The 27,452-nt window shown below is 37.0% G+C and overlaps 1 protein-coding gene across 7 annotated transcripts; it reads right to left on the bottom strand.

The window, feature by feature from the left end:
* Positions 1 to 322: 322 nt before the first annotated feature.
* Positions 323 to 26,633, bottom strand: GOSR1 (golgi SNAP receptor complex member 1). 7 transcript variants are annotated; one of them, XM_081116105.1, is made up of 9 exons: positions 26,527 to 26,633; positions 24,112 to 24,232; positions 20,778 to 20,865; positions 20,414 to 20,521; positions 18,377 to 18,468; positions 16,107 to 16,181; positions 11,652 to 11,681; positions 5,798 to 5,880; positions 323 to 2,490 (listed from the first exon to the last, which is right to left on the bottom strand). In XM_081116105.1, the coding sequence occupies exons 1-9, from the start codon at positions 26,555 to 26,557 to the stop codon at positions 2,366 to 2,368; spliced, it is 753 nt and encodes a 250-aa protein (XP_080972231.1). In that variant the 5' UTR covers positions 26,558 to 26,633; the 3' UTR covers positions 323 to 2,365. The 7 variants fall into 7 exon arrangements, with proteins under 7 accessions (XP_080972231.1, XP_080972232.1, XP_080972228.1 ...); XM_081116106.1 differs by having other exon boundaries at positions 24,118 to 24,232; positions 26,527 to 26,595; XM_081116102.1 differs by having other exon boundaries at positions 25,916 to 26,564.
* Positions 26,634 to 27,452: the final 819 nt, after the last annotated feature.

Here is a 27,452-nt window from a genome sequence, read left to right as displayed (position 1 = left end):
TCCTAGCATCTACATTTGGCCCCGGTCACCTCACTATGGGCTACAGCACTGGGAGGTTAGTCAGACCTACCTGACACCAACATCTACACCACGCTTTTTCAACTTCCTTGGAAGAACTCATTTCTTTATCTTTGTAAAGAAAATAACCAACATGATTCTGTTACTCCATTTAGGCAGAACCCCAATGGAAAGGCTCGTCAGTCACCAACAGTGTTTGCTTGCGCAGCCGCAGTGCGCTGGAGTAGCCCAGGCCCTCGTTTCACTGTCACAGCCAGCTTCGATGAGTGCACCAAATAATCAGACCAGTAAAAAAGACTGGTAGTATAATTAAATAAATAATTTTATTTATGAAACTTCAGATTTTATAAATGCCAATTATATAGCAACCAAAGTCCCATAAATTCTAGCTGAGGTACAACCACCCATCAAGGCCCTTTGAGAAATCAAAGGTAATGAAGTGTCAGGGGGGAAAGTCCCATCCTCCCAACAAAATTTAATGAATGACCTTCCCTGATCCTTGAAGGCTCACACTGAGAAAACGTAAGCTTTCTTTTAAGGGCATCCCCAATCAACTACTGATCAATCAACCCATATTTAGAAAAATAAACCCCATAGTTAAAAAAAATATCAAATGCCTTTCATACCCAGAATACAACAAAACTTTGACACCAGAATGAAAAACCTCTCGGTCTCTGTACTAGACCATGGGCCAGTCTACCCATCAGCCTTTACGTCACGTTCATCCGAACAACACGCGCCAACACATTATGATGTACTAAGAACTACACGCTAAGATCCTTTCACTCCCGGCGGGACAGTCTGAAGCCAATACTGTAAATACCTTAATAAATTCCAATGGTGAAAAGCTAACGCAGCCTTCTTCCTTGGTGCGCGCAGATGTTAGGAGTCTTCAAAGTATTTGTGGTAGTTCAGTTAGACAAGTAATGAATTTACAGAAACCGAGAAATGGTTAAACTTGAAAATAATTCTGGTGGATGGTTTAGGATTTTGCCATTGTCCAGGGATAAGAGTAGACAGGTGCAGATAGAGACAGATTCTGTCACATGTGTCTTCAACAGTGAAACTGTTCTCTGGATGTCTGAAAAAGCTTAACGGATTTGGAATGAATAGATTTTCACAGAACACAGAATTCCTGTTACTTCAGGCGGTAGTTCTTAAAACTTTTGCTCATAAATCATGGAGCATTTACAAATGGAATTATCTGAATGGTGACCCCTCAATCAATGTCTTTTTACATGTGGCGTGTTCAATGGATCTCACTGAAAACTGAGCAGTCCCCTCACTCAGTTATCAGTGTCAATCCTGAAACGATGAGGAATAGTTGGGGGCATTGATGGACACTGGCTATTAGTTTCTTTTGTCCTGGTAGAACTAAGATTCCATTTTCTTATAGTAGCAAATATTAACCCAATGGAAAAGATAAACATCAAAACAAAATTGATTCCTTAAAAAAAGCCTGTCATTCTTGATGTTTTTCCAGCAATATATTTAATCCCAGTGTGCACAAGTTAAAAAAACATAAAAAAGCCCTGGCCTGGTGGCTCAGTCAGTTGGAGCATCGTCCCATACACCAAAAAACGTGGGTCTGATTCCCAGATTCCCAGTCAGGGCACAGGTAGGAGGCAATCGATGAATGTTTCTCTCCTCCCACCTTCCTCATTCTCTAAAAGGCAATAAAAACATATCCTCGGGTTAGAATTTAAAAAAGAAAAAGAAAACTGTTTTGCAGTGTTTCTCATTTCAGACAACCTCAACTCTGTTGAAGCTGGCCTGTCAGTATCTCAAATAATTTGTGAAAAATGGAATTTTCCTTGAATACCAAAAGAGTTGGGGACACAGAGTAGAAATTTATAGCACATATTATCAAAAAGTGACTTGTGATTTTCATCATGAGTGTAAAATAAAAGGATAAGAACTACTTTTATTCACAACCCAACCCAGCCGCTAAGCGGAAAGCAGTCTTTGGATGTAGAGACCTGCTTTTCTGACGGTCCAGCTATGAGACCTGGCTTGCCATCAGCCTCCGACACTATCACTGAAGCACAGAAACTCTGTTTCCGATTGGTTTACTTACCTCCTGGGGAGACAAAAGCAACTGAAAACTTTTTCTTATTTTTCTTTTTTTAAAACTAAAAACAGAAGGAAGTGTGTTAGAAAAAACAGCACAGAAAAACTGTGGCTTCAGCTCAACCTGACCATGTCACAGAGTCCATCACTATCAGTCCTGAATTGATCCTGCTGGTCCAGCTAATTATCAGGACAGTCAATTTCTCCTTCCTACGTTCCCTTATTCCAGATCAGGGCCTGAACGCGGTAGTTGTCGAGAGTCCCTGGAGGTGTCCCATCAATGGAAAGCATACAGCAGCAATAGGATGGTACAGACACCAATAACACCACCCAGGATGAGTGAGTCTCGCCGCTTCCTAAGGTTGATCCGCTGGATCAGGCTGTTTACAGCAGGAAAACGATCTTTGGGAAATCTTTATTAAGGTCATATTTGGAAGCTTCTTTAGTGAAAAGTCTCAGAATTCACAAAAACAGAGATCAGTAGAGTCCAGAAACAATAAGTAATGGGGGGGGAAATCACACTGAGGGCGTGCATCCATTAGCAAACAAAACTGGAAATGTCCAGGTCCCAAACAAATTCAAGTCTCCCTGCACACTGCAGTACACAAGTAAGAATAAAAAGAAGTAACGGGGGGGGGGGGGGGGGGATAATAATAATGACAGCTACCATGCGTTAAGGGATTACTGCCAGGCTTCAGGTCAGGGCCATCAGAAACAGAGGAACCACGCTGGGCAGGGAGGCAAAGGCACAGCCAGCTACCACCACCACCATCCCCATTCCATCCACCATTCTTCCTCTCCTCCTCCCTCCCCCTCCTCTCTCTCTCTCTCTCACACACACACACACACACACACACACACACCCGTCCCTCTCTTTATCCCTTCTCTAGGAGACTGAAAAGTTTTGCTGAGGGTTTTGAAGCGTACCCTTTCTCTCCCCACAAGGTGATAAACTCCCTTGGATTCAGGTAATTGATGGGAACCAACTCTAGGATCTGTATAATCAGGCACTGTTAATTATTAAAAAATTTTTATTTACTTTGTATCAGTAGGTAGGACATGGTAGGAAAATGGGTTATAAACTGCTCTAGCTGTCCTATTTGTGGAACATATAAAAGGGAAAGAAAGGAAATTTTCAATTTTAGAGGTTTTATAGCAGTTACAACCGTATTTTCCTTAGTATTTTAAAATATCTTCATACCCTTGTTTGTATGTTATAGACCAAATTACATCCCATATTGTTTTGCATTTCTACCAGTGGTTTCTGACTATATACCTGCAGGGGCACCTTTTGTTAGTAGAGGTATTATATCAAGGTCAGGAAACCCCACCAAGATCACCCAGGATACTAGAGAGTAGGAACAATCCCTACTACTTCTGAATCCTCACTGCGTTTTCCTGAAACAAAATGCCTCCCAGCAGAGACTCTATTTGTGTACTTAAATATTCTACATATTGTATGATCAGGACCATGTTTTCTTCTAATCTTTAACTTCCCCGTGCATCTAGAATAGAGCTTTATATACTTTACACATTAATGTGTTTTTGTTTCTTTTTGTTTTTAGAGAGAGAGAGAATGAGGAACATCAATCGCTTGCCTCCCATATGTGCCCTGACTGGGGACAAAGCCCGCAACCTAGGTATGTGCCTTGACTGGAAATCGAACTCTTGACCTTTCGTTGTATGGGACGATGCTCCAACCAACTGAGCCACATCAGCCAGGGCTTACTGTGTTTTTTGAATTAAGTAATGAAAAAAGAACAATTTGAAGAAATAATTCTTAAAATGTAGACAGGCAGGAAGCATGAACAGGCAAAAACTTTTACAAGGTACAAATCTCATGTAGAACAAATGCTTAATCTTTCCTTGCTTGGTAAAAGAAGGATCACCAATCTCCTGAGAGCAAATATGAAAACTTCTAGAATGAGGAAACCCTATCTACAGTGGACATATTTCTGTCCAGTTTGCCTGTAGGGCACCTCCCCCTTTTCCTTTCTGTGATAATCTAGTTCAGTCCACGTAAAAGGATGGAGCTCACCTTGTCCTCTGCCATCAGGTGTACATACAATCTCAGGACTGGCCAGGAAGAATACTCCCTCCCCTTGGCCAGTGGCTGGGTTAGAAATAGGCAGTGACTCAAGCTGGGGGAAACCACAGTCCTCTTGGGACATTTTCCACAGCTGTTAGAAAAGACACCCTTTTTCCCTGGGGAATTTTATAGTGGCAGGAGGTGACTCCTACGGTCATCTTTATCACCATGGGGAGAAAACATGCCAGAAAATGAAGCCAACACACAGGAAAACAGAAATAAGAAATGGCATACGTGGGGTACAGAGAGAGGAAAGGCAGATTCTTGATAATAAAACCTGAGGCCCTGAATCTAGCCATGCCATAAGCCAAATTCTACCCCTGAATTTTACAGATATATGAATAAATTAATTCCCTCCTCTGCCCCCTTAAGTAAGTCTGAATTTGGTTTCTGTCACTACTTCTCTATGGAGTCCTGACGAACTCACACCCACTTTATTTGACTTTTTTTAAATTTTTTAAAAAAAATATCTTTATTGATTTCAGAGAGAGGAAAGGAGAGGGAGAGAGAGAGATAGAAACATCAATGATGAGAGAGTCATTGATCAAACCCACAACCTGGGCATGTGCCCTGACCGGGAATTGAACCCCGATAGCCTGGATCCTAGGTCAATGCTCAACCGTCGAGCCACGCCTGGCCGGGCTTATTTGACTTTTTAAACACACATCCTTTGGGAATGATTGTAATTTGTAATAATGATAAAATGAGATAATGTATACGACAGTATTCTGTAAACTGTATAGCTCTATATAAAATAGAAATGATTTTGGATGTGTGGTTTTAGAGAAGAAAATTCATAAAAAAAACTGGAAAATACCCCCACACGTCAGAATTTTCTTTTCTCTAGGCAACTAAGGTATTAAACTAAATGTGACTTTAAATTACCCAAGATGAGAAGATACTAAACTTTTGAAAATTATATAGGTCCTTTCCCCTTAGTGACTGGGGAGGAAAACATCTTCCCCTAAAAGGCTTGATTCCTTAGAGAGTAAACAGAATGTTTCAGAGTAGCAGGCTTATCAGTTTCCCCCCTGGATTTCTCAGTAATACTAATTTAACTTTGGAAACTGAAGAATGATGATGAAAGCATTAAAAAGGTAGAGGTCACAACAAACAAACAGTGAATCTACCCTAGAGTTCAGCTTATACATTAACACTTCACAGTGAAAACACTCTCAGCAGTTACAACTCACCTGCGTGCCTGGCCCCTCCCTTCCCCTTCTAGGCATCTGCCACTGACTCACTCTCCAAATCGACGAAAGAAAAAGCATGTAGTTTATGATGCTTAGGTAAGAAGAGTTTATACTGTGGAGTTCTAACGCGGATATGAGCACTTTTGAAAAGTAAAATAGTTTGGTGAACAATCTGAAAATTCACATTTATAATTTTTTCTCAATCTAATAATAATAAACTTTTGGTGTGGGATCTTTTAGAAATGGTACTAAACAATATGCACTTTCACAAAGTCAGAGTGCAGGGTACACTCATATTACGTCATTAGCGATGGCCTCCATTGCCACTGACAACAGCAACCTGCTGGGGGTTGGGGGGTGAGAGGAAAGCACACACAGACTTGTGCCCCCGTAAGAGCCACAACTTTCCAACTTTCAAAAAGGATACTGGCCAAAGTGTTCATTTTGCTCTGAATCGATTTCAACATTCCTCTCTGTGAAGTCATATTTTCTTTTGTTGCCATAGCAATGCTGCAAGGGAGAAAAGAGAGAAGCAAATTAAACTGGCATTTAAGATTATCCTACATGGATCCATCATACCCTTAAAAGTGAACAGAAAACTAAGGTGAACAATATCATCTTGAAAAGCACTGGGTAGGAGAATAAAAGAAAAAAGATCACTTCCCAAGTCACCTTCTCACTGACCATTTTCTAAATGACCACGACATCCCCACTGCTATCCTCTGGTGTCTTTTTGGGCAAGGCAGTAAGCCATTTTCTGTGGGTTTTTTTTTCTCTTCAAAGTAACAAACAAAATAAAGACAGTAACAGACAAATCACATACTAGAAGAGCTTCTTATAATGGTTGTAAAAGGGGCCAGCTACTACAATATCCTTAATCAGGAAAAACTGTGGAGGGGAAGTAGGGAATTATAATCATAAAAGTAGAACCAAAAGTGTAACATATCACAAAACATTCCCACAACCTGACCTCAATTTATGAAAAGATCATGTTCCAAAAGTCTACTTGAGAACCAACGGAGCAGATTTTAGGACACACATGCCACATTATGCTGGATTTCTAAGCCAGGTGACAAAGGTCATTAAACGACTGAGAGAGAAGGAAAAAAGTGACTGTAGGTACAGTCTCTTCCATGTGACTACTTTGATGTCCTTTTAAAAAGAATCTCAGTTAATACATTTTTGCTATCACTGCCCAGATTATTAACTTTCAACAGTCTTATCTCCTTGGACATTAAAATCCTACAGGGCAGGATCAGTATCCATTTTCATAGGCAACACACAGAGGAGTGTTTCTGATATTGACATTATAAAAAGCAATAGGAAAGAGAATGTATTTGAGTAATTCTGAAAATGTGAAAAAGCCTATTGCTTCTGAAGAGATTCTGGGAAGATGGTGGTCTGAGCACAAATTCCTGACCTCATCTCTGGCCCAACTACCTCCTGGGGGAAATACAAGAACAAAGCAGACATGCTGGGGAAGGTCCCTCTGAGGGCCAAAATCCTCCTGAGCTCTCCAAGGGAAGAAAGCCAGGGAGGGCTACACTCTCTCAAGTGAGGGAAGAAGCAGGGAACTGATGGCAGGGAAGACTAGATTTTTCCTCCAGCCTGGGGCAAAGACCTATCTGTTTCACTGCATTCTGAGGAGCCCAGACAATGGAAGATACAGGGCTACAGTGATGGACTGAAAAAAAGCTCCCAGTCCCTGCAGCTGGAAAAGGACTGTCACATACAACCAGAGAGACCTACAAGCAGAGAGTTCAGTCTTCCAGCTTGAGTGATACCCAGCTGCTAGGAGGAAAAACTGCTGGGCCATCCACTACCACCCGGTATGTCACTGCTTTAGGGTTTCTAATAGCCTGACAATCACAAAGCTGACCAAACACATTTTTGGATAGGCAAGTCCTGGTAATCCTATTGAAGGAAAATGCTAGAGAAAGTACTCTAAGCAAATGACAAATGAATCAAAACTGAAACTTCAAGATTTGAGAAGGCAAAGGAGAAACAAAAGTGTGTAGGAAGATATATAAACAGATATTTATTGAAGCATTATTAGGAACAGTAAAAGACAAAATAAAAAAATTGGAAACACTAGAATAGTTTAGTATATTATGATACAACCGAATTAAAAAATAATATTTGGTTATTAAGAATGAGTTGGTATTATTTCTATTAACCTGGAGGGATGTTTATGACATGCTAAATGATTTAAGCAAGCCACAGAATGTGTACACTATGAGTAGTATGTGTCTTTTTCTATTTTAAGAAACAAAACATTCTTGTGTATATTTGTATGACAGTAAGAAAAGTATTAGACACACAACTGTCAGTTAATAGAAGTTACTTTGGGGAGAAGGAATGGAGGAGCACTACCAGGAGATGAACCTTATATATTTATAGAATTGTTTAGCCCTGCTGGGCGTGGCTCAGCAGTTGAGCGTCGACCTGGGATCCAGGCGATCAGGGTTCAATTCCCGGTCAGGGCACATGCCCGGGTTGCGGGCTCGATCAATGACTCTCTCACTATTGATGTTTCTATCTCTCTCTCTCCCTCTCCTTTCCTCTCTCTGAAATCAATAAAGATATATTAAAATAAAATAAACCTGTTAGAATTGTTTAAATTGTTACAGTAAGAACACTGTACTTTTATTATATGTAAATATTGAATAAATAAAATTAGAGGGATTCTACCTGAGTGACTAAGGAAAGTTAATAACATTACCAGCACCAAATCTACTAGTGCTATTCACCTCAGTACCACCATAAGTCAGATAATGATTCATACATAAAGGTTTTCTCCAGATCCCGGAAAAGCTCAAGAATTGAAGGGATCGGGAATATCTGAAGAGGGAAGTGTGGAACAGGGCTAAAAGTGGAAACGTGTGGAAATTTGTACAGAGTTGTCAGAACCCTAAATTACCTCCCAAACCATGCAGTCAGATGACTGCCCCAGTACAGAAGAAGACCTAACTTAGGAGAAGAGACCAGAGACACTGACATTTTGAAGATCTCTATGAAATAGCCAGGTCTCTTCCTGATCACCCACTGTGAGGCCTACCACTCAACAAGTCCCACTACCACACACAGAATAAGCTTCTCATCATGGGATTTTGGAGCCTCACCCTTAAATATGAACAAAGAGCCAAGAATAACCAGACATTTGAGGAGAGCCTCTAACATAAGAGGGGAGATCTAAATAAACCAACCAGCAAACAGGAAAGTGAGTCTGAAGAAATAGAGGCAATAAAGAAAGCCCAGGAAACTAAAATTATATTTAATGTCTTCAAAGAGATAAAAGAAGATATCACATCCATGAAACATGTAAACATATAAATATATGTGTATGTGCGTACCCATCCCTTAGGAGAGCTCGTGTAAATTTAAAAGAGAAAAAAAAGAGTGGAAATAAAAACGTAATAGGAAGTGTTGGAAGAATAAACTAAGTAAGCCTCCCAGAAGGTAGACAAAAAGGTACGTGGAAACAGAAAAAGTAAGAAAAAGAAGGGGAAAAAATTATAAACCTAAGAAAATTTCCCAGAATTGAAGATGAGTTTCCAGGTTACAAGAGCCTACCAGAAGCCTAGTGCAATGGACTGAAAAAGATGCCTACTAAGCTCATCATGGTGAGGTTAAAAACAAACAAATACACAGGGGAAAAGGGATGACCCCAAAAGGTTTCAGAGGAAAAAAGCTTATCATATACAAAGGATCAGAAATTGTAACTGGCATTGGACTTAAAAAGCCATACTAGAAACAATGCCTTCAAAACTTCAAAATGATTTCCAACCTAGAATTCTATACCTTAGCTAAACAATGAACAAGGATATGGCGAGAATAAAGATTTTTTTAGATGTAGGTGTGGGAAGTCCAAAAAATTTACTTCCTGTTCTTTCTCAGGAAGCTACTAAAGGACATGGTTCGGCATAACGAGGGAATAAACTAAGAAGGTGGAAGACACAAAATCCAAGAAATACACCTAAACCAAGAAATACTCCTCTGGTAAAGGAGATTAGTTTAGGGTACTGGTGAAAGGACATCACAGGACCAAAATAGTATAAACAGGAACAAACAGTAAAGATTAGAGCAGAAGGGCCCCGGCTGCGTGGCTCAGTTGGTTGGAGCATCGTCCCATACACCAAAAGGTTGCAGGTTCGATTCCAGGTCAAGTTGATCCTCAGATGGGACGCATACGGGAGGCAATCGATTGATGTTTTCTCTCTCTCTCAAAAAATCAATAAAAACATATCCTCGGTTGAGGATTAAAAGGAAAAAAAAGAGAGTTCTAAAAAAAAAAAAAAAAAAAAGATTAGAACAGAAGGAAGCAGGCAGTAATATATTGGATTTTAGATCCAAAAACCAAAAGAGCTCAAGAAGAGTCAAACTAACAATGTCCTTTGTGTCATTAGTTCTTACTCATAATTTTTCAATTTAAGTGTATGACAACATGTGATACATTTAAAATGTGGCTGTTTTAAAATAAATTTACAAGGTATTTCAAAATTAATATTATGGTTTTGTATAAAAGAATTCAAAACTGGGCTGAGTAATCTAAGGCCAATCTTTGAATCATATATACCTCTGCTTTTTAAACTGGGACTACCACCAACTACCATGCACTCTGACTCAGAAGTAGATAGAGAAGATTAAAAAGTAATTTCTGCAAAGCACTTTGTATTCCTTGGAGAATGGATATTATCAACATACATTATGTTATTATCTTGTTGAATATGCATGATTTCCAGTACCACACAAAGTATATCTAAACATACTTTCCCATCTCGGACCATCTACAGTCAAGCTGAGCGGAATGTAGGCTGTTATTACTTCAAGGGTCAAATACTAAGAGGCAAAACATAAGCTCCAAATAATATATAATGCTTTTAAAATAATAAATCATTGATGTGCTTACTGGAACTTAAGCTTTCTTACCTGTTTTGTGAACTACTCAGACACATATTTTTTCAACAAAAGACAATACTAGTTATACATTTAAAGCTTAAGAATTTATAAATATTAAAAATATTAGTTCTTTTCAATAGATTGATGCTAAAGTTTATAATCAGTTGTGCACTTACTTTTAAAATGTATCTCCAAAAAGAAAAAGTAACTTTTTACATATAGAACATGTAAAAATTATTTGATACAAAAATTTTATATTATCCATAAGTAATCATAATTAGCTTTATATTCAGTGAAATTTCACTTGTGATACCCATCATATTTTGACACAAAGGGAACTAGTGAAATAAAAGACCTTCTAGTTACATGTTTTTTGCTTTTTTTTTTTAATCATCCTTGTTTGTAATTGGTTTTGGGGGGGGGGGAGAAAAAGGGGGAGGAGAAGAGAGAGTGAGAGAGAAAGAGAAAAATAGATTGGTTGCCTCTCATAAGAGTCCCGACCAGGGATGGAACCCGAAACCTGGGCATGTGACCTGACTGGGAATCAAACTCGTGACCCTTTGGCGCATCAGATGACTCTCTAGCCAACTGAGCCACACCAGCCAGGGTGTTTTTTTGCTTTTTAATTAGCAAAATAATATAGTAGCAGTGATTCAATGGTTCTCAAATGTTCCTGTCCTATGAAGTACTCCACATTTTTATAGGCCAGCTTTGAATTTAAAACCTTATTAAGGCAGCCTGGCCCTAGAAGATCAGGCAGAAAGAGGAGGGGGAAAAAAGAAAGAAAAAAAAGAAAAGGGTTAAATTAAAAAAATCTCTGGCAAAATGTGATCTGACTTTATGTGCTGATGAAAAGAAAAGCATCACAAGAAGATACTTCAGTTGACAGGCAATTCTATGAAAACTAAGTTCAGATGGAAAACTCAAGTGCATGCAATTTAAACAAAATTCCACGACATGACTTTGTATTATAAAAGGTTAGAACTTATTAAGAAACTACTTTAATGTTATTACAGGTAACACTAAATATTACTGAAGTAGATTCTCTACAGCCACTGAAACGAAGTCCACATAAATGGTATAAATAAGACATTTACCAAATCACATGTTTAAGATTGTTTTCCATTAAAAAATGAGAATAAAAAGATTGAGGCTGAAAAAAACTGAGTATAAATTAATCAGAAAAGTCAACCTAAGTAAAACAGCCTGGGCTTCAAATGTCTCTTACAGAAAAAAATATAGTAAAAATACATGAAGAGCTAATTAAATTCTCATCTTTAAAGAGGATAAATTAACTTCAGCTCTAGTTGGAGTTAACCTGATCTGTTCATTTACATGCAAACAAAAAACCACAATAAAGTAAAACAAAAAATTATTCCTACCTTATTGTCTCTTCTATCAGACGATCTGAGCTGCAATAAAAAGAAAATTCAAATTCTGGAATTATTAAAAGCACATTTAAAACTTGTACTTAATTTTTCTTGATTTTCTTGGTAGATTAACTTTCTAGCCATTTATTAAACAAAATATCCAGACTTTTGAAAACATCTCAAGAAGATTCTAGACTCTGAAATAAAATTTAATTTATCCACATATATAATTTTCATCTTACTTTTATTTGTTGGCTTAACTCTATTTCTTCCACAGAGAAACTTGAAATCAGGACAGTTTTAGTGTCAGCATAAATAAATGGAACTTCTTTAATTTAGATAGCTCAAAGCTGTCACTATTATCTATTCTAAGCTTAAGAATTATAACCAACTTGTTGAGGCAGGATAGGTAAATACAGTTCTGATGGCTATAACTAGTAATTATTTACACCTTAAAGTTCCTTCCTTTTCTGGGAAACTAAACCAAACCTCAGCTTATTACACTTTAGAATCTGAATAAAGAAAACAAGTGCTCCTTTGATCTGTAAAATGTTTGCCTTTTGCATCACACACTGGAAAGAAAGGAATTCCTCCAAGAAGCTATTTTAGGGAGGAATTTATAGGTAGCTAAGTTTGGTAAAAGGGGCAGCTTTACAAACAGAAAGTAGGGAAATAACTCCTAGATATCTGTATCCATTTGGCACGGTGCATGGTAAACAGTAGGCATTCAAATAAATACTTGCATATTTTTTCCAAATACTTCTTTCCAAAAGAATTTCTAAACAAAACAAAACAAAAACTAACTCATAGGTATGGACAACAGATTGTGGTTACCAGAGAAGGGGCTGGGGTGAAATGGCTAGAGGGGTTCAAATATATGGCGACGGATGGAAACTAGACTTTTAGTAGCGAGCAAGCTCCAGTATACAGTATACATCAAATTATAATATAATCCTTAAAGTTATATAACTGTCACCTCAAAAATAAATAAATAAATAAATACAGTCTTTCTATAAACCAAGAGGTTGAAGTTTCATTATAAAATAGTGGACCAGGAAATCTAATTTACTGCATGAAGTAGGGAACAAAGATGAGCTTCAAAAATGTCATAAATATCTTATATAAATCCTATAATTAAGAATTTCAAAGGATTAAGAGCCAGACTGTGTGACTACTGCATGCTGGCTCTATCAATTTTGGTTATCTGAGCTCTCTCTATTCTGTTCGTTGATCTATTTGGGTATTCTTTCAACAATGTCACACTGTCTTGATTACATACAACATATATGCAACAGGAAATCAAGTTTAAGTGGGGAAGAAGTTTTTATTTCTTTTTTCCCCAAAGTATTTTAACCAAACATTTTGGTGCAAATAAATTTTTTATGTCAAAGAATTTGTTCAACTATAGTAGAAGCAGGAAGCATAAGAAATAATGCGGGGAATCACAGATGCCATTTGTTGTCCTTTAGATAAATGGTATAAGGAGGATTGAAATCCTTAAAAACTACCTGAATCATAAAGAATCTATGAAATATTTAGTAAGCATTTTCTAATTTGTTTCTGAAACCTCTAAAAAACAACATGTGTATCAATAAAGTTAATCTGCTTACATAAAAAAAAGACACTATATATTTCATTATATGTTTCTTTCACATACTTGTAACTCAGAAAAAATTTTTAAATAAATATAATCATAGAAATTCAGTATTAGCAATCATGACATTCATGAAACTATAAAGAATAAAATGACTAGTTATGCTCTCTTACGCCCTAGAATCTGAGTTTTAGTCAAGGCTCAAGCACTTCACTGTATGAACCTGCCTCATGGGACTGTTATAAGACTCAAAAGAGATAATGTAAACAAAAGCATCTTGTAAACCGTGTAAGTCTACAGTTATATGGTTGACATAGATTAAAGTAATTTTTTGTCTCATAGTCTCTTGTTCTGCCATCCCCTTTCCTAATTCTCAACAGAAATTACTTATATTTCAAAGTCCAGCTCAAAAGTTACACCCTTTGTGAAGCCTTCCCCATTCCATCTATACATCCAGGCAGAACTAATTCCTCTTTATAATACTGTGTTTTCATGTTCTTTGCTCTTCATCAACTCATTCAAGAATATAACAAGCATTTAAGATATGTCAGACATTGAAATATGTGCTGGAGGAAAAATATCTTAAATTTGCAAAATTTCAGTTTTTCCATATACATTATCTCACTTAATGCTTTAAAAAATATATTTCACAGAATATCATATGTTTATTATTTCTCTAACCAGAATGAGTTTCCATGGGATAGAGACTGAGTATGATTCATCTTTGATTCCCCAGAGTCTAGTACAAGACCTAGCACACAGGGGACACTCATTAAATACTTAATAAATGAATGAATGAATGAGACACTTGTTAGAATAATAAAACAGCAATCAGAGTAAACACTGAAATAATCCTTATAAATTTCCATGGGGGGGTGAGGAGGACATATACAGCAGTCCCCACTTATGCATGGTTTTACTTTTGCAGTTTCAGTTACCCATGGTCAACCATGGTCTGAAAATATTAAATGGAAAATTCCAGAAATAATTAATTCATAAGTTTTAAATTGCATGCTGAAAAGCATGATGAAATCTTGCTTTGTTTGCTCTGTCCCACCTGGGATGTGAATTATCCCTCTGTCCAGTATATCCATGCTCTATAATGCTATCCACCCATGAGTCTCTTACATGCTACCCACCTGTTAATCTCTTAGTAGCCATTCCGGTTATCAGATTGACTGTCATGGAATGCAATGCTAATGTTCAAGTAACCCTTAGTTTACTTAATAATGGCCCCAAAATTCGAGTAGTAATGCTGGCAATTAGGACATGCCAAAGAGAGGCTGTAGAGTGCTTCCTTTAAGTGAAAATGCAAAAACCCTCAACTCATTAAGGAAAGAAAATAATTGTATGCCACACTGATAATAAAATAATGAAGAAAGAACAGCTAGCTCTTCCTCATAGAATTATAATTAATAAGTGTGCAAGGACTGATGGAAATAGAAAATCATCAGTAGGCAAGCACCACAGTAATAACTCAGGAAGCAAGATGCTAAAATTAGTGGAAGAAGTTTGAGGAGAAACAGAGTATTTATACAGTCTCAAAGCATCTTTCCCTATATTAATTAATTACAATAGGAAATTTATAGTGGAGAGACCTAGCAAATACCACCTTAACTAAGCAATCTAGGTTAACATTATTAATAAATATAATGCAAAAATTCTCTTGCCTAGCCAGGTGTAGCTCAGCGGTTGAGCACTGACCAAGGATCCAGGAAATCGTGGTTCGATTCCCAGTCAGGGCACATGCCTGGGTTGTGGGCTTGATCACTAGTAGGGGGAATGCAGGAGGCAGCCCATCAATGACAACTCCCTCATCATTGATGTTTCTATCTCTCTCTCTCCCTCCCTCTCTGTGAAATCAATAAAGATATACTAAAAAAAAAAAAAAAAAAAAAAAAAAAAAAAAATCTCTTTATGGTGGTCTTTATCAACCCAAGCTATGAATAACTATAAACTAAACATACTCTAGGAAAGACTGCCCCCTTGTGCCAATCAATAATATTCAACAGATTAAGAACATGAAAAACTATTTCTGACACTAGAAGCACCCAGACTTCTAAAAAGGTCTTGATCTTTCCATGTTCTGATTTCAAGTTTATACTTAAAGAGGTAATCTTAAAAAAAAAAAAAAAATTGAACAGTACATTAAGTTCATGTGAACATGACTAATTTATGACATTCAGCAGCAAATATCAACATAATTCATAACATTTAACCATCATGGATACTAGCGGCTCAAGTGCTTAGAGGCTGAGCTCACAAAGTAAGTAATTTTCTGACCCTTAAAAGTTCTATAACAAAGAGAAAATAAATAAAGAAATCATAACATATCAGAGAAAAAAATAGATGAAGCAGGGACAGAGTATGGTGACTTGCATTAAGATATAAAGTTTATTCAAGTTTTTAGGGTTTTTCTTTTGAATTCTTAGAAAATAAGATATTTTCTTTGCATTTGATGGATGGCTAATTACCCTTTATAACACTTCTTGACATAGATAAGTGGCATCAGGCCATTCAAACATAAGTCATCAGTATTATTACCATTATTATTACTAATAACCTATAGAAGTGGTCAAAATTATTAGAGCAATAGACGTGCTAAAGAAAAAAAAACAGGCAATAAAAGACATTTCAGGTAACAATTAAGTGATGTGAATGCAGATTTTTGATATTGACTGCATATCTTTCCTAATTACGGTCGGAACCAGTCGCAATTCCATTTCTACTGAGCAGGGTCAGTTAGAAGAATTAAATGAATTAGCACTGATAAAGCACTTATTATAATAAACACCACTAAAATTTCTTATATAAGCAAGTGAATTAATAAGTATGGGAAACTACATAGTATGCATATATTCAGTAATACCTACTTTCGAAGGTGCTCGTGTTCTTTCAAAAATAGTTCAGTTCTTCTGTTGTTTACTCCAGATCCACTTTTATATGACCTAGAACAAAATAGAGAAAATTTGAGAACATTCGTGGCAGATTCAAGAACATTTTTTGGCAGACACTGCAAAAAAAAAAAAAAAAAGATTAAGTGACTAACTCTAGTAATATCCAAAGTGGACAAACTGAGCCTCTCCATAGTTTCAAATTAACAATTAAAATGCATATTCCTTTTCATCTTCTTCTAAAAATGACATCTATTTTAAATAAATATGAATGGACCACTCTAATTTAGGACTTAAGAGTTTATTACTTTTTACCAAAATAACTCAACATTCTTAAACAAACAAAAATCTTACTTTTCCTTTCTTTGTCTATTATCTCCTATACAGTATCTTTATTTCCTCCAAGTGGAAGTAAAACTTGGACTGATTATTATACAACACATGGGATGGAAAAGCTACTGAAATAGAATGTTTCCTTCACAATGGTACATGCAGTTCATCAACTGAAGCCTTTTCCACCAGGAAAAGCAGAATGTTATAACTAGAACACATTGGACTTTGAAGACTGATGGCTTAGATTTAAGTCCAAATTCCATCACTTATTAGCCAGTTAACAACCTTAGACAAGTCTCTTAATATCTAGTTTTATAAAACAGAACTAATAATTGCTATAAATACCAAAATATTATAAGAAACCAAAAAAGTGGCATGTAATTGCAAAAAACTTGAAAATGTCATTCATTACTACTATATCTCCTCTCACTAATTGTATTCTGCCTCGTATTATGTTAATTTGAGGGAGTGCCTTACTGCCCTCTAATACCCAGATTATAAACACCTAGAGGGCAGAGTTGGTCTTTTCATTTCTACCTTTACAGTGACTGACATAGTGTCTTACTCATGGTTGATAATCAGAAAATAGTTTAATGAAAATGAACATGTTTCTTTTATCATCATCTTTCAGAAAGCAAGTTATTATAGTGGGCTGTATTCTAGACATTTCCACAAACTGCAAGGGAGCTAAATGCCTATATATTAAAGGCTGTTCCCTACACTGGTCCTCAAGGCATTCCTTAAGAGATATATGTAAATAGGCTGTACAGAAATTAAACACAAGAGTTATATGTTCCTAAGAACTAAAATATTACAAAATTCCTAATTATGTTAAAAATGTTTAGTTTTCTAACTCCTATATGTTACACAAAGTACATACGACTAAAAATAAAAACATAAATAAAACAGAGACAATCAGTAAAAATTATTTTTCTAATAATTTCTGGAGGTAGAAATATAACTTTGATGGCTGGATAATCCTGGGTTAGAGTTATGAACAAAAGTTTTGAATGCGATGAGAATTAAATTATTTCTGCTGCAAAACTGTCTTACTGTTACAAAATAATCTTGAGGAAAATGTTTCTCAGAGTACACGATTTATATCAGCTTATGACTGGTAATGTATATCATAGTTTATGAAACATAAGTACCATGCTTATGAAATATAAGTATCATAAACTTATTACAAGTGAGACAATGAGAGGCATCAATAGATGGTCCAAAAGTGGGAAGTCTTCAGCTTTAATTAGATGCTCAACAGATTCAGCCTTGTTGGCTGTGTTCAGTTGTGGAAAAAAATGTCAAAAATGTGTATGAAGTGCTAGAATATATTATTGAAGGTGAGATAAAGGGATGTAAGAAAAGAACCAATCTTTAAAATTATGGATTGAGATCAGCATAAAAACACTAGGAGTCCTTAAATAATTTTACATAAGGCTATGAGTTTGTATAAAATCAGGGGGAAAAAACAGATATTTCAGATTCCAGGAAAGTAAAAGCTACTTTGATAGTTACCTGAATATATAATTGTAGGGGCAAGGTAGAAAGATAGGTGGTCATCAGGGAGGAAAACACAGAGAGCTTCAGTTACTGGTAATGTTATAATTCTTAAGGTGGGTGGTAGGGGATCAGAGAAAAATTCATGAAGATGTCATCATCTAAGCTGGACTTTGAATTAAGACAGGAAAGCCAAGGTTGGCAGGAACAATGATAAAACTAGGGGAAGCTGGAGTTAAGACCAGCAAAGTAAACTAGGACCATATTGTAGCAGCAATGTTTAAAGAACAGTGAAATGAACATTAGAAACCTTGAAATCTAAACCATGATTCTGTTACTCAATTTGCAAATCATCATGGGTATACTCTAAATCTAAATCTGAACAAATATCCTACAAAACAATATAAAAGGTAACTTACTCAATATCCTTTCGTACTGATCCCATTAGATTTTCCCTTTCCCGTATCGCCATAAAGTTTGCTTTGGTTTTATGGAATTCATGTGTATAATCCTGCAATAAATCAATATCCAGTCTCAATGTAAGCTAATTATATATTTTCATCTTACTGAACCAGTTATGTATTGTTATATTATAAACTTCTGTCAAGAAAACTGCTATTTAAGAAATCAAACTACCAAGAGGTAAAAATAACATTATAATCACTTTCCTGAATGGTAGTAAGGTAACAGTGCTGCTAAATCACTATCCTTCGTATCTTCTATTACCTTGTCTTATGTACCAGAGTTGTGAGGTAAAAAACAATTCTAAGATAAAATAACTTCAAACAGCCTAGGATAAAACTTAAGGGGCTTTTTCTACTCACTAGTGCACCCAACAGGCTTATTTTAAAAGCTCACCCTTTTGGAACTCCCACAGAAATTTAATTTTTAAACCAATCAAAGGAAGAACAGAAGCAAGAGAAACGTAAAGAACAAAATAAGCTTTAAATACTTTCTTTTTCTACTACCATACTTTAAAATTATTAAGGATTATTAATTATTTTTTTAAAATCAGAGAAGTATAAAGAGATGAAAATCAATCCCATCTCCCAGAAAGTCCCTATTGATCCTTTAAAAACCAAAAATAATACATGAACATGGGGAGAATATTAAAAGAGCACCAAAAAAATAGAAGTAAAAACCATTCTGTTCCACAGTTTCTAACATTATCATCACTTTAATTTTCTTTCAGGAAATATGTATTTGCATAAATAAGCTTATCTATTATTTCATTTATGCTAAAGAAATCATACTATATTCTGCTGTATACCTTTTTTTTTTTTTTTTTTAATGTTTTTATTGATTTCAGAGAGAGGAAGGGAGAGGGAGAGAGAGACAGTAACATCAATGATGAGATAGAGTCATGATTGGCTGCTTCCTGCACGCCCTCTGCTGGGGATTGAGCCCAAACCCCGGGCATGTACCCTGACTGGGAATCGAACCGTGATCTCCTGGATCATAGGTTGATGCTCAACCGCTGAGCCATGCCGGCTGGGCCCTATACATTCTTATTAAATTTATACATAGGATTTTAGTTTCTTCCATTGTATTTTCTAACAGGTTATTGTTTATATGAGAAAAACTACTTGCTTTTATATATTAATTTATGTGATCTACCGTCTCATTGAATTTGTTTCTAATGTATTTTTTCGTTTTCTTGGTTGTATTAGCTATATAATCTTATCACTGCCACATAATACAAATTTTGTCTCTTCCTTTATCTTATTTCTTTTTACTGTCTAATTGCACCACAAAGAACTTTCAAAACAATGTTAAACATCGTGGTGATAGTGGGTATTCTTGTTTTTATTTTTCTTTAATGGGAATACTTTTAGCGCTCTATTATTAAGCATGATGCTAGCTTTTAATCTGATATACACAGTTTTGCATTAGGCAACTAAAGTATCCTTCTATTCCTATTTTTAACAAGAGTTTTTAAAATTAGAAATGGTTGCTGAATTTTTTCAATATTAAAAAGATTTGCCTTCCTATTTGTATACTATATATTAACACTTCATATATAAATCTTTATGAGTTTATTTCATTTTATTGATACACTTTTAATACTTTCTCAAACAATATACTAAATATGGTAAATTCTCCTCACCCATGTTATCTTTGAAGGCTAATGCAAGTATACTCTAAACCACCTCATTATTGCCTTTGCATGACCACTGGCTATTGCACTGTGAGAGTTAGTGAGGTGTCCCATGAAATATTTACATACCAATGATTATTATTCAGTTTTACCAGGCAAAAGTAAGAGCTCTTAGGTATTAGACAGTTTCAGAATTTTATAATACCAAGAAAAAAAAGTAAAACAAGACAAACTTCTATAGCATGGCATTTATCCTCTCAGAAGATTTTCCCTTTTGTTCTCTTAAATACATGTGATGTATTCTATTCAGGGATTTAGAAAACCCTATAACATAAAAATCTCAAGCTCAATACATCACCTGTAATATGTCTCTATGTCGCTGTAATGTATGCATCAGTGCCGCATTCAAGGAGGGGACGCCCGCGCTGTTGGTATATTCTGCCATTTTATCATTTATTCCTGTAAGCTAAAAAACAAAAAAAGAGAAAGGAAAAAATATATATTAAAAATATTTTAGAAAGCACTTCCACCAAGTAATATATAAAAGCTAAAATAACTCTCATGGGACATAGAAATGCCTGTCATCAAAATTCAAGTGGTCTGGGAAGCACACATCTTCAAAGAGTGACTTCAATAAACATGTCTACATTAATATAATCTAGTATCACATCTAACAAGTACACAGTTACTAGCAAAATAGCCAATTAACAGAGAGTGCTTACCCTTGCCAAAAGTTGTTCAATCTCAATTGCCATTGTTTCAAACATTCTGTCTTGGCTTGATCCATTTAAAAGGGGTGTTGTGTCAGAGCTAAAGAGAAGTTCAAATAAAGAGAATCCATCACTTAAACCTAATCCTTTAAAAGATACTTAAAATAGTGTAATTATCCTTAAAAAGGTCAAGTAGAATCCCTAAGACACTCTTTCTGTTTCTTAAGATTTTTTTCCCCATTGATTTTTAGAGGGAAAGGAGAAGAGAGAGAAAAACATCAATGTGAGAGTGGAACACTGATCAGCTGCCTCCTGCATGCCCCACCACCAGGTATTGAGCTGGCAACCTGAGCATGTACCAAGACCAGGAATCGAACCGGCAACCCGCAGGTACACGGGATGACATCCAACTGAGCCACACTGATCAGGGCAGAAGATAACGGTTTTTGTAGAAGTTTTCCTATACAGATCACACATATCCTAAATATTAAATTCATTATATAAAATATAACTGAATGTAAGATTTTCCCAAGCTTGAATACATTCAATCTTAGTAACGTAAAGAAATTCCCAAAGCTTTTTACTGTTTCCCAAATGGAAGTAACTTAAACTAAGCTATGGCAGTGCTCAATTAAATGCTGACTGTAAAAGAAAAAATTATCTGAAAAAAAACTGTAGAACTATGTAGTATGTCATATGATGGGAGCCACAAAATGTATTATAAATTATGCTTTGGGATCTGTCAGAAATAATCTTTAAAATTTATACCCCAAAGCAACTATGGTTATTTAGACCTTATGTTAAGTTCTTGCTTCTTTCCTTGACTCTTACCAAGAAGAAATAAAAGCGATTTAAATGATCCACAGATTGGATAATTAGTTATTAAATAATTAGGAACGGGCTTTAAGTCTAATATAGATAGCTATGTATGTCCAGCACGGAAATTTTAGTACCAACCCTCCACATTTCCACTTATATTACACAATTGTTTCAGTTTTGTTTTGCAAAAATGTGTTGAACTACCTTTTTAAAAATTTTTTATTTGACTGATTTTAGAGAAAGGGGGGGGAACAGAGAAACATCAATTTGTTGTTTCACTTATTTATGCATTCATTGGCTGATTCTTATATGTGCCCTGACCAGGGATCAAACTTGCAATCTTGATGTATAGCAGGGGTGGGGGACATCCGGCCCATGGGCCGAATAGGTCTTGCCCTGCCAAGGCAACCACAGGCGGAACTCGAAATCCAACAAATCTAGGAGCTTTTTTCATAGTTGATTTTTAAGTTGATAATTTTGTATGGCCTACAAATGATGTTATAAATATCCAAATGGCCCTTGGTAGAAAAAAGGTTACCCAACCCTGGTATCAGGATGACACTCTAACCAACTGAGCTACCCGGCCAGGGCCTGAACTATCTTTTAAAACCTGAATGGTCAGTAAAAAAAATCTTTTTACAAGTGAAACTTATATTTGACAGAGTATGTCCAGCACGGAAAACCATGTCCTGAAAGACCACTAAACTTCATTAGATCTCCAAGTGGTATGTATTATCACATAAGCAGCTCAATACAGATCTTAATTATAATGAACACAGATAAATACCCAAGCAATGGCTATACTTTCCAATCTTACTGAAGACTTTGTCCTGCCCTGTGACAGTGATTGTGTATGTATGGCAAATGAAAATATAAGTTATCAGTTCAACATAAAAAGTACTTTAGCTACTACCACTTTCGTTCTCCATATCATATACCTTTTATAGCAATAATAACAAGCAATGAAACAGCCAAAAAGTAGCTAATAACAATTTTATGTCAAAATATTTAACTAGGTCCAAATTTTTATTTCTTCTTGAAACATTTCAGTTTATTTCCCTTAAAATATATCAAAGTATCTAGCTCTTTATTTTTAATCCTCAACTGAGGTATTTTTATTGCTTTATATCTTTCCATGTGTCTTAAATATTTCCTAATACTTTTTGAAACAAGTGAAAGGGCCTAAAGTGAGCATAAGATTCAAAGATAAGAATACACTTTCCAACAAAACTGCCATATGACCCAGCAATTCCTCTTCTGGGTATTTCTCTGAAGAACATGAAAACAATTTGAAAAGATATATGCATCCCCATGTTCACTGCAGCATTATTTACAATAGAGGAAATAATCTAAGTGTCCACTGATGAATGAATAAAGAAAATGTGGTGTATGTACTCAATGGAATACTATTCAGCCATGAAAAAGATGGGCTACTGCCATTTATGGCAACATGGATGGACCTTGAGGGTATTATGCTAAGTGAATTAAGTCAGGCTGAAAAGGACAAAAACCATATGATTTCACTCATATGTAAAGTAAAAAACAAAAAAGAAACCAACAAACAAAACAAACAAACAAACACTCATAGATACAGACAACAGATGGGCAGTTAACAGAGAGAAAGGAGAGTAGGAGGAGGGCAAACATGGGTAAAGGGGGTTAAATGTATGGTGATGGACGGAAACTAGACTTTTGGTAGTGAACACATTATAGTGCACACAGATATCTAATTATAATATTGTACATCTGAAGCTTATATAATGTTATCAATGTTACCTCAATTAAAAAACATTTTCTATATGTTCAATATAGTAGTATATTGGTTTCTCATAAAAGAACCAAAATTAAAAATAGCTTAGATGATTAATAGCGAGGATACACACTGCATTAGATTAATTCAAAACACTAGAATAGCAGGATATATACTTGGCATATGTGTAGTTCCTCACATCCATATAGCAATCAGAAGATATAAGAAATATAATGTGGCCCAGCCAGTGTGGCTCAGTGGTTGAGAACCGACCCATGAACCAAGAGGTCAATGGTTCGATTCCTGGTCAGGGCAGGTGCCCAGGTTGCTTGATCCCCAGTAGGGGGCATGCAGGAGGCGGCCGATCAGTGTTTCTCATTGATGTTTCTCTCTCTTCCTCCCTTCCTCTCTCAAAAAATTAATAAAAACATTATTATATAAAAAAAAAAAAAAAAAGAATGAAAAACAATGTGGACAATTCAACCACATTTTCTTAAAATGAAATGACTGACCTAGAAACTTATTTCTGACACAAGCTCATTCTTAAGCCTTAGCCTTTTCCTCCTGACACTGTGACAATCTTTGCCTAAGAATGCCAAATAAATGCTAGTCTCAAGGATTAAGAATTTTTATAGATCACTAAAAACAAAACAATAACATAAAATAAAATACCCAAAATTCACCAATATAACAAATTACAGTTATATATTTTAGTTTATTTTTTAATGCTTTAAAAACAGTATATAGTTTAAGGCATAAAAGAGAATTTGGTAGTACCTATACCTGTCGCGTCTTCCATCTCGGGCACTGCTGTGACTGTAACTCGTACACAGTTTACTGAAAGAAACTAGTTTCAGGTCAAGTTCATTTTCCAGCTGTCGAGCCTGTTTCCGGAGATCTTTAACAAAATTATAAAAGCAAATAATTTAGACACAAAAAGTCCATCAGTAGACATAAAACTCACAAAACTATTCTGAAGAAAACAAAATATGAAAATGATCACATATTGATCTAGGTTCAATAAAGAAAAGTTTTAAAAGGAAAAAAAAAAAAAAGATGTACCCAGCAAAGCAAACTGTCAGTTATTTTAAACTTCAGGTGGGGCAAAAAGGGGAGGGAACACAAATTTTTGACTTTATCCCAAAGACAACTAGACAACAAATGTTGTTCTAACATTCCTGAAATTATTTCTATAGCAATAACTTTTGTAATTCAGGGGAAAACACAAGAAAGTACAAATCACAAAGAAACTGACTATGGTTTATGACCAGCATTATATCAATTTACCATCTAACTTTATAAAAAAGAAACCATCACTGTTTTTGACAGGGATTTTTCTATCTCTTTATGTGCCAAAACTTTATTAGGATTATGAAATTCTTAACAGTAGAATGACTTAGTGATTAAGCATAAAGAAAAAATAATCACTGACAAAGACAAAAAAATTGTCTTTCAATAAGCTTACTCAAATTTGGAGACGCTGAAATGAAAGACGATAATGTGCTACCAACAAGGACAAATGTAGGTTTAGCAAAATAACAGCGTAAGTTTTAAAAGAACCAAAGCAAACACGCAAGTAGAGAAATTGGTATCGGAGTTTGGCGTCTAAGCGGTTGAGTGAGAGAAGGTGCAGTTCAAGACCCCCCATCTAGAAGTAAGTAAACTCATTCATGGTGAAGTGTAAGTCAAAATGAAGGGGCTGAAACATAGGAAGAATCGTGTTAAGGATCTCATCCTTCAGTAACAAGGAATAAAAAACATTATTTCAATATGCTTATCAGCAACCAGATGCAGGAAGCAGCGTAATACAGTGGAGCATATTTTCCCAGACACCAAACCTAAAGTTCTGAGATTCTGAGAACTGGGCTCTGAGAATTATTGACAATCTACTTAACCTATAAACCTCAGCTTTTTGTCTTTTCCCACCTCTATCTTCAGGGGTTTTCTGTGCCTTAGAAATCATGTATTTGAAGCACCTGGCACAGAGTAGGTTGTCAATAATAAGCTGCTATAATTATTACAGCCTGATGCTTCAAAAAACTACAGCCCAATGACTAGTGTTAAAGATACCAACAGCCACTTCTACATACATAATTTAAAAATATTTTCTAGCTAGTATGCACATTTCAAATGGCTCTTTTAAATACGTTTTAAACTAACGCCCACTTCTCTGTAATTAGTAACTGTCTTCGCCAGTAGAAAACGTCAAGTAAAAAGCATTCTGGAAGCACAACAGGCAAGTATGGGTGAACTTAGCATTAAGTATCTTAGCACTACGTTATCTTGGCTATACTGCTATTTGTGTGGTGGTTTCCAGAGGCTTCAGGGGGGTCGCAACAAGAACTGGGTTAAAAGGGAAAAAAAGAATTCGGAGAGCAGTTTCTGTGTTGCAGTAAAGCAGAGAGACACTTGAAAGAATCTTTGTTACCATCGCGGTCCAGGAAATGGCTTTTACACGAGCCCACTTTGCCCCACCACATTTTCAGGAATTACATAAACATAACTAGTCAAATCACAAGATGATTTTTTTTTCTTCTTTTTTCTGGTGGAAGGAGGAAGGTATAGCAAATGCAATAATTACAATGCACACTGGTTCTCTCAGCGTCCTCTGCGGAACAACACGGATCTCCGGAACAGAGGGTACAATGATTTCCTCGGCCCCCGACCGCGAGTCGACACCCGACCCTCGAAGTCCCAGCCTGAAGCAGCCGAGCGGACCCAGGAGGAGCCATGCCGCTCATCCAACTTCCCCTCGATGGACCGGACCGACGAGTTCCTCCTTTCTCTTTTCCCACTCAGTCGCCTGAGGCGCCGACTCCTCCGGGCTCCCGGACCCGGCACAGTCTCGCCCAACACTCGTCTCCTCTCCGACCTCAGAGTTCATACCCCAAACCCCCCCGTCCGAGCTCCGCTACCCTCTCAACCTAGCTCCGGCTCCTCGGGCCCGTCTTCCTCTCCATCCCTGCTCAGGCCTCTCTCGGCCGCAGGTCCCGCTGCCTCCCGGGTCAGCCCCTTGCCCCAGACCGTTCGCTCCCCTCAACCCCCCAGGCCTCGGGCTCCCACTAGCCGGCCCTGCGCCTCAGCTCGGCCGCTCCGGAGGCCGGCCTCTTTCCTCTGCTGCCTCGCCGCAGGCCCATCCTCACTCAGCCCCCCTGCCCCTAGGCGAGACCCACCCGGAGGCCTCGCCCTTACCTTCCCAGTAATTGCTGGTTCCTGCCGCCATCTTTGTTGTCCAACGTCAGTGGGGACAGGAGAGTAGAGGGGCTGCGAGCCAGAGAGTCACCTCCGCGCCTTCTTCCGCCCTGGCGCCAGGGCCGATGGGATACGTGAGCTTCCACAGACACCGCCATCTGGTGGTCAACGGATCGTTTTACACCTTTGGAGTAGGGAGACTGACCATCTCAGGCTTGGCGCCTGACTCTCCCTGTCTGTCTGGGGCTCACATCCATTCTCTGCGCTCGTTTCATCATCGCATCATCGCCTTCATCTCGGCTTAACCCCTCTCTCAGCAGGACCCGCAGACACAACTCCCTGTCGGCCTCACCTTCTCGCAAGGCCTCGCTTATCCCGGGGTCTCTGACACGCTTGCTCTTCTCCCCTGGCCGCCTTCGCCTCTGTCTGCGGTAGGCACAGCCCCAGCCCCCCTTCCTTTCCAGCCCCCAGATCTAGAAAGTGTGTGCTGATTGCTTCCATGTGCCTCATCCTGACACCTCGACCTGTTAAAATCGGCTGTCCAAACCCATCCTTTATAGATGCATAAATGATCACAGCCTACTCGGGTCCACATTTTACCAGTTCCAGCGAAATGTAGAAACCTTACATCCTGTAAATGTATTCGGATCACGCTTGTCCCTTTACCCACTCCCATCTATACTTGTCTTTAATATTTTTCTCTACGTGCATTGAGAACTACTTCAGATGTTATATATTTTGTTTCAACTGTCAGACATAATTGATAGAATCCGAAGAGAAGGAAAGCCCCCCTGCCAAGGTGTTTATCCCTATTTTACTCTTTCCGTTTTTCTTTCTTCCTGATGTTCCAGTATTTCTTCTTTTATCATTTTCTTTTTTTCTTTGTCTTCATGTTCACTGACAGGCATGTCTTTCCTCTGTCCCCT

The sequence above is a fragment of the Miniopterus schreibersii genome, assembly GCF_964146895.1.
Source record: "Miniopterus schreibersii genome assembly, chromosome: 16".
In the NCBI taxonomy this organism is placed as follows: domain Eukaryota; kingdom Metazoa; phylum Chordata; class Mammalia; order Chiroptera; family Miniopteridae; genus Miniopterus; species Miniopterus schreibersii.
This window is presented reverse-complemented; position numbering and strand designations above follow the sequence as displayed.

What these genes read in the sequence shown, in the direction of transcription:
- GOSR1 (XM_081116102.1), bottom strand. Translation starts at nt 26,075, where the DNA reads ATGAGCGGCATGGCTCCTCCTGGGTCCGCTCGGCTGCTTCAGGCTGGG. An exon ending in TTGAACAACTTTTGGCAAGG is followed by an intron (nt 20,522 to 20,777) that starts GTAAGCACTCTC and finishes TTTGTTTTTTAG; the next exon opens with CTTACAGGAATAAATGATAA. An exon ending in TCAGTACGAAAGGATATTGA is followed by an intron (nt 16,182 to 18,376) that starts GTAAGTTACCTT and finishes ATTTTGTTCTAG; the next exon opens with GTCATATAAAAGTGGATCTG.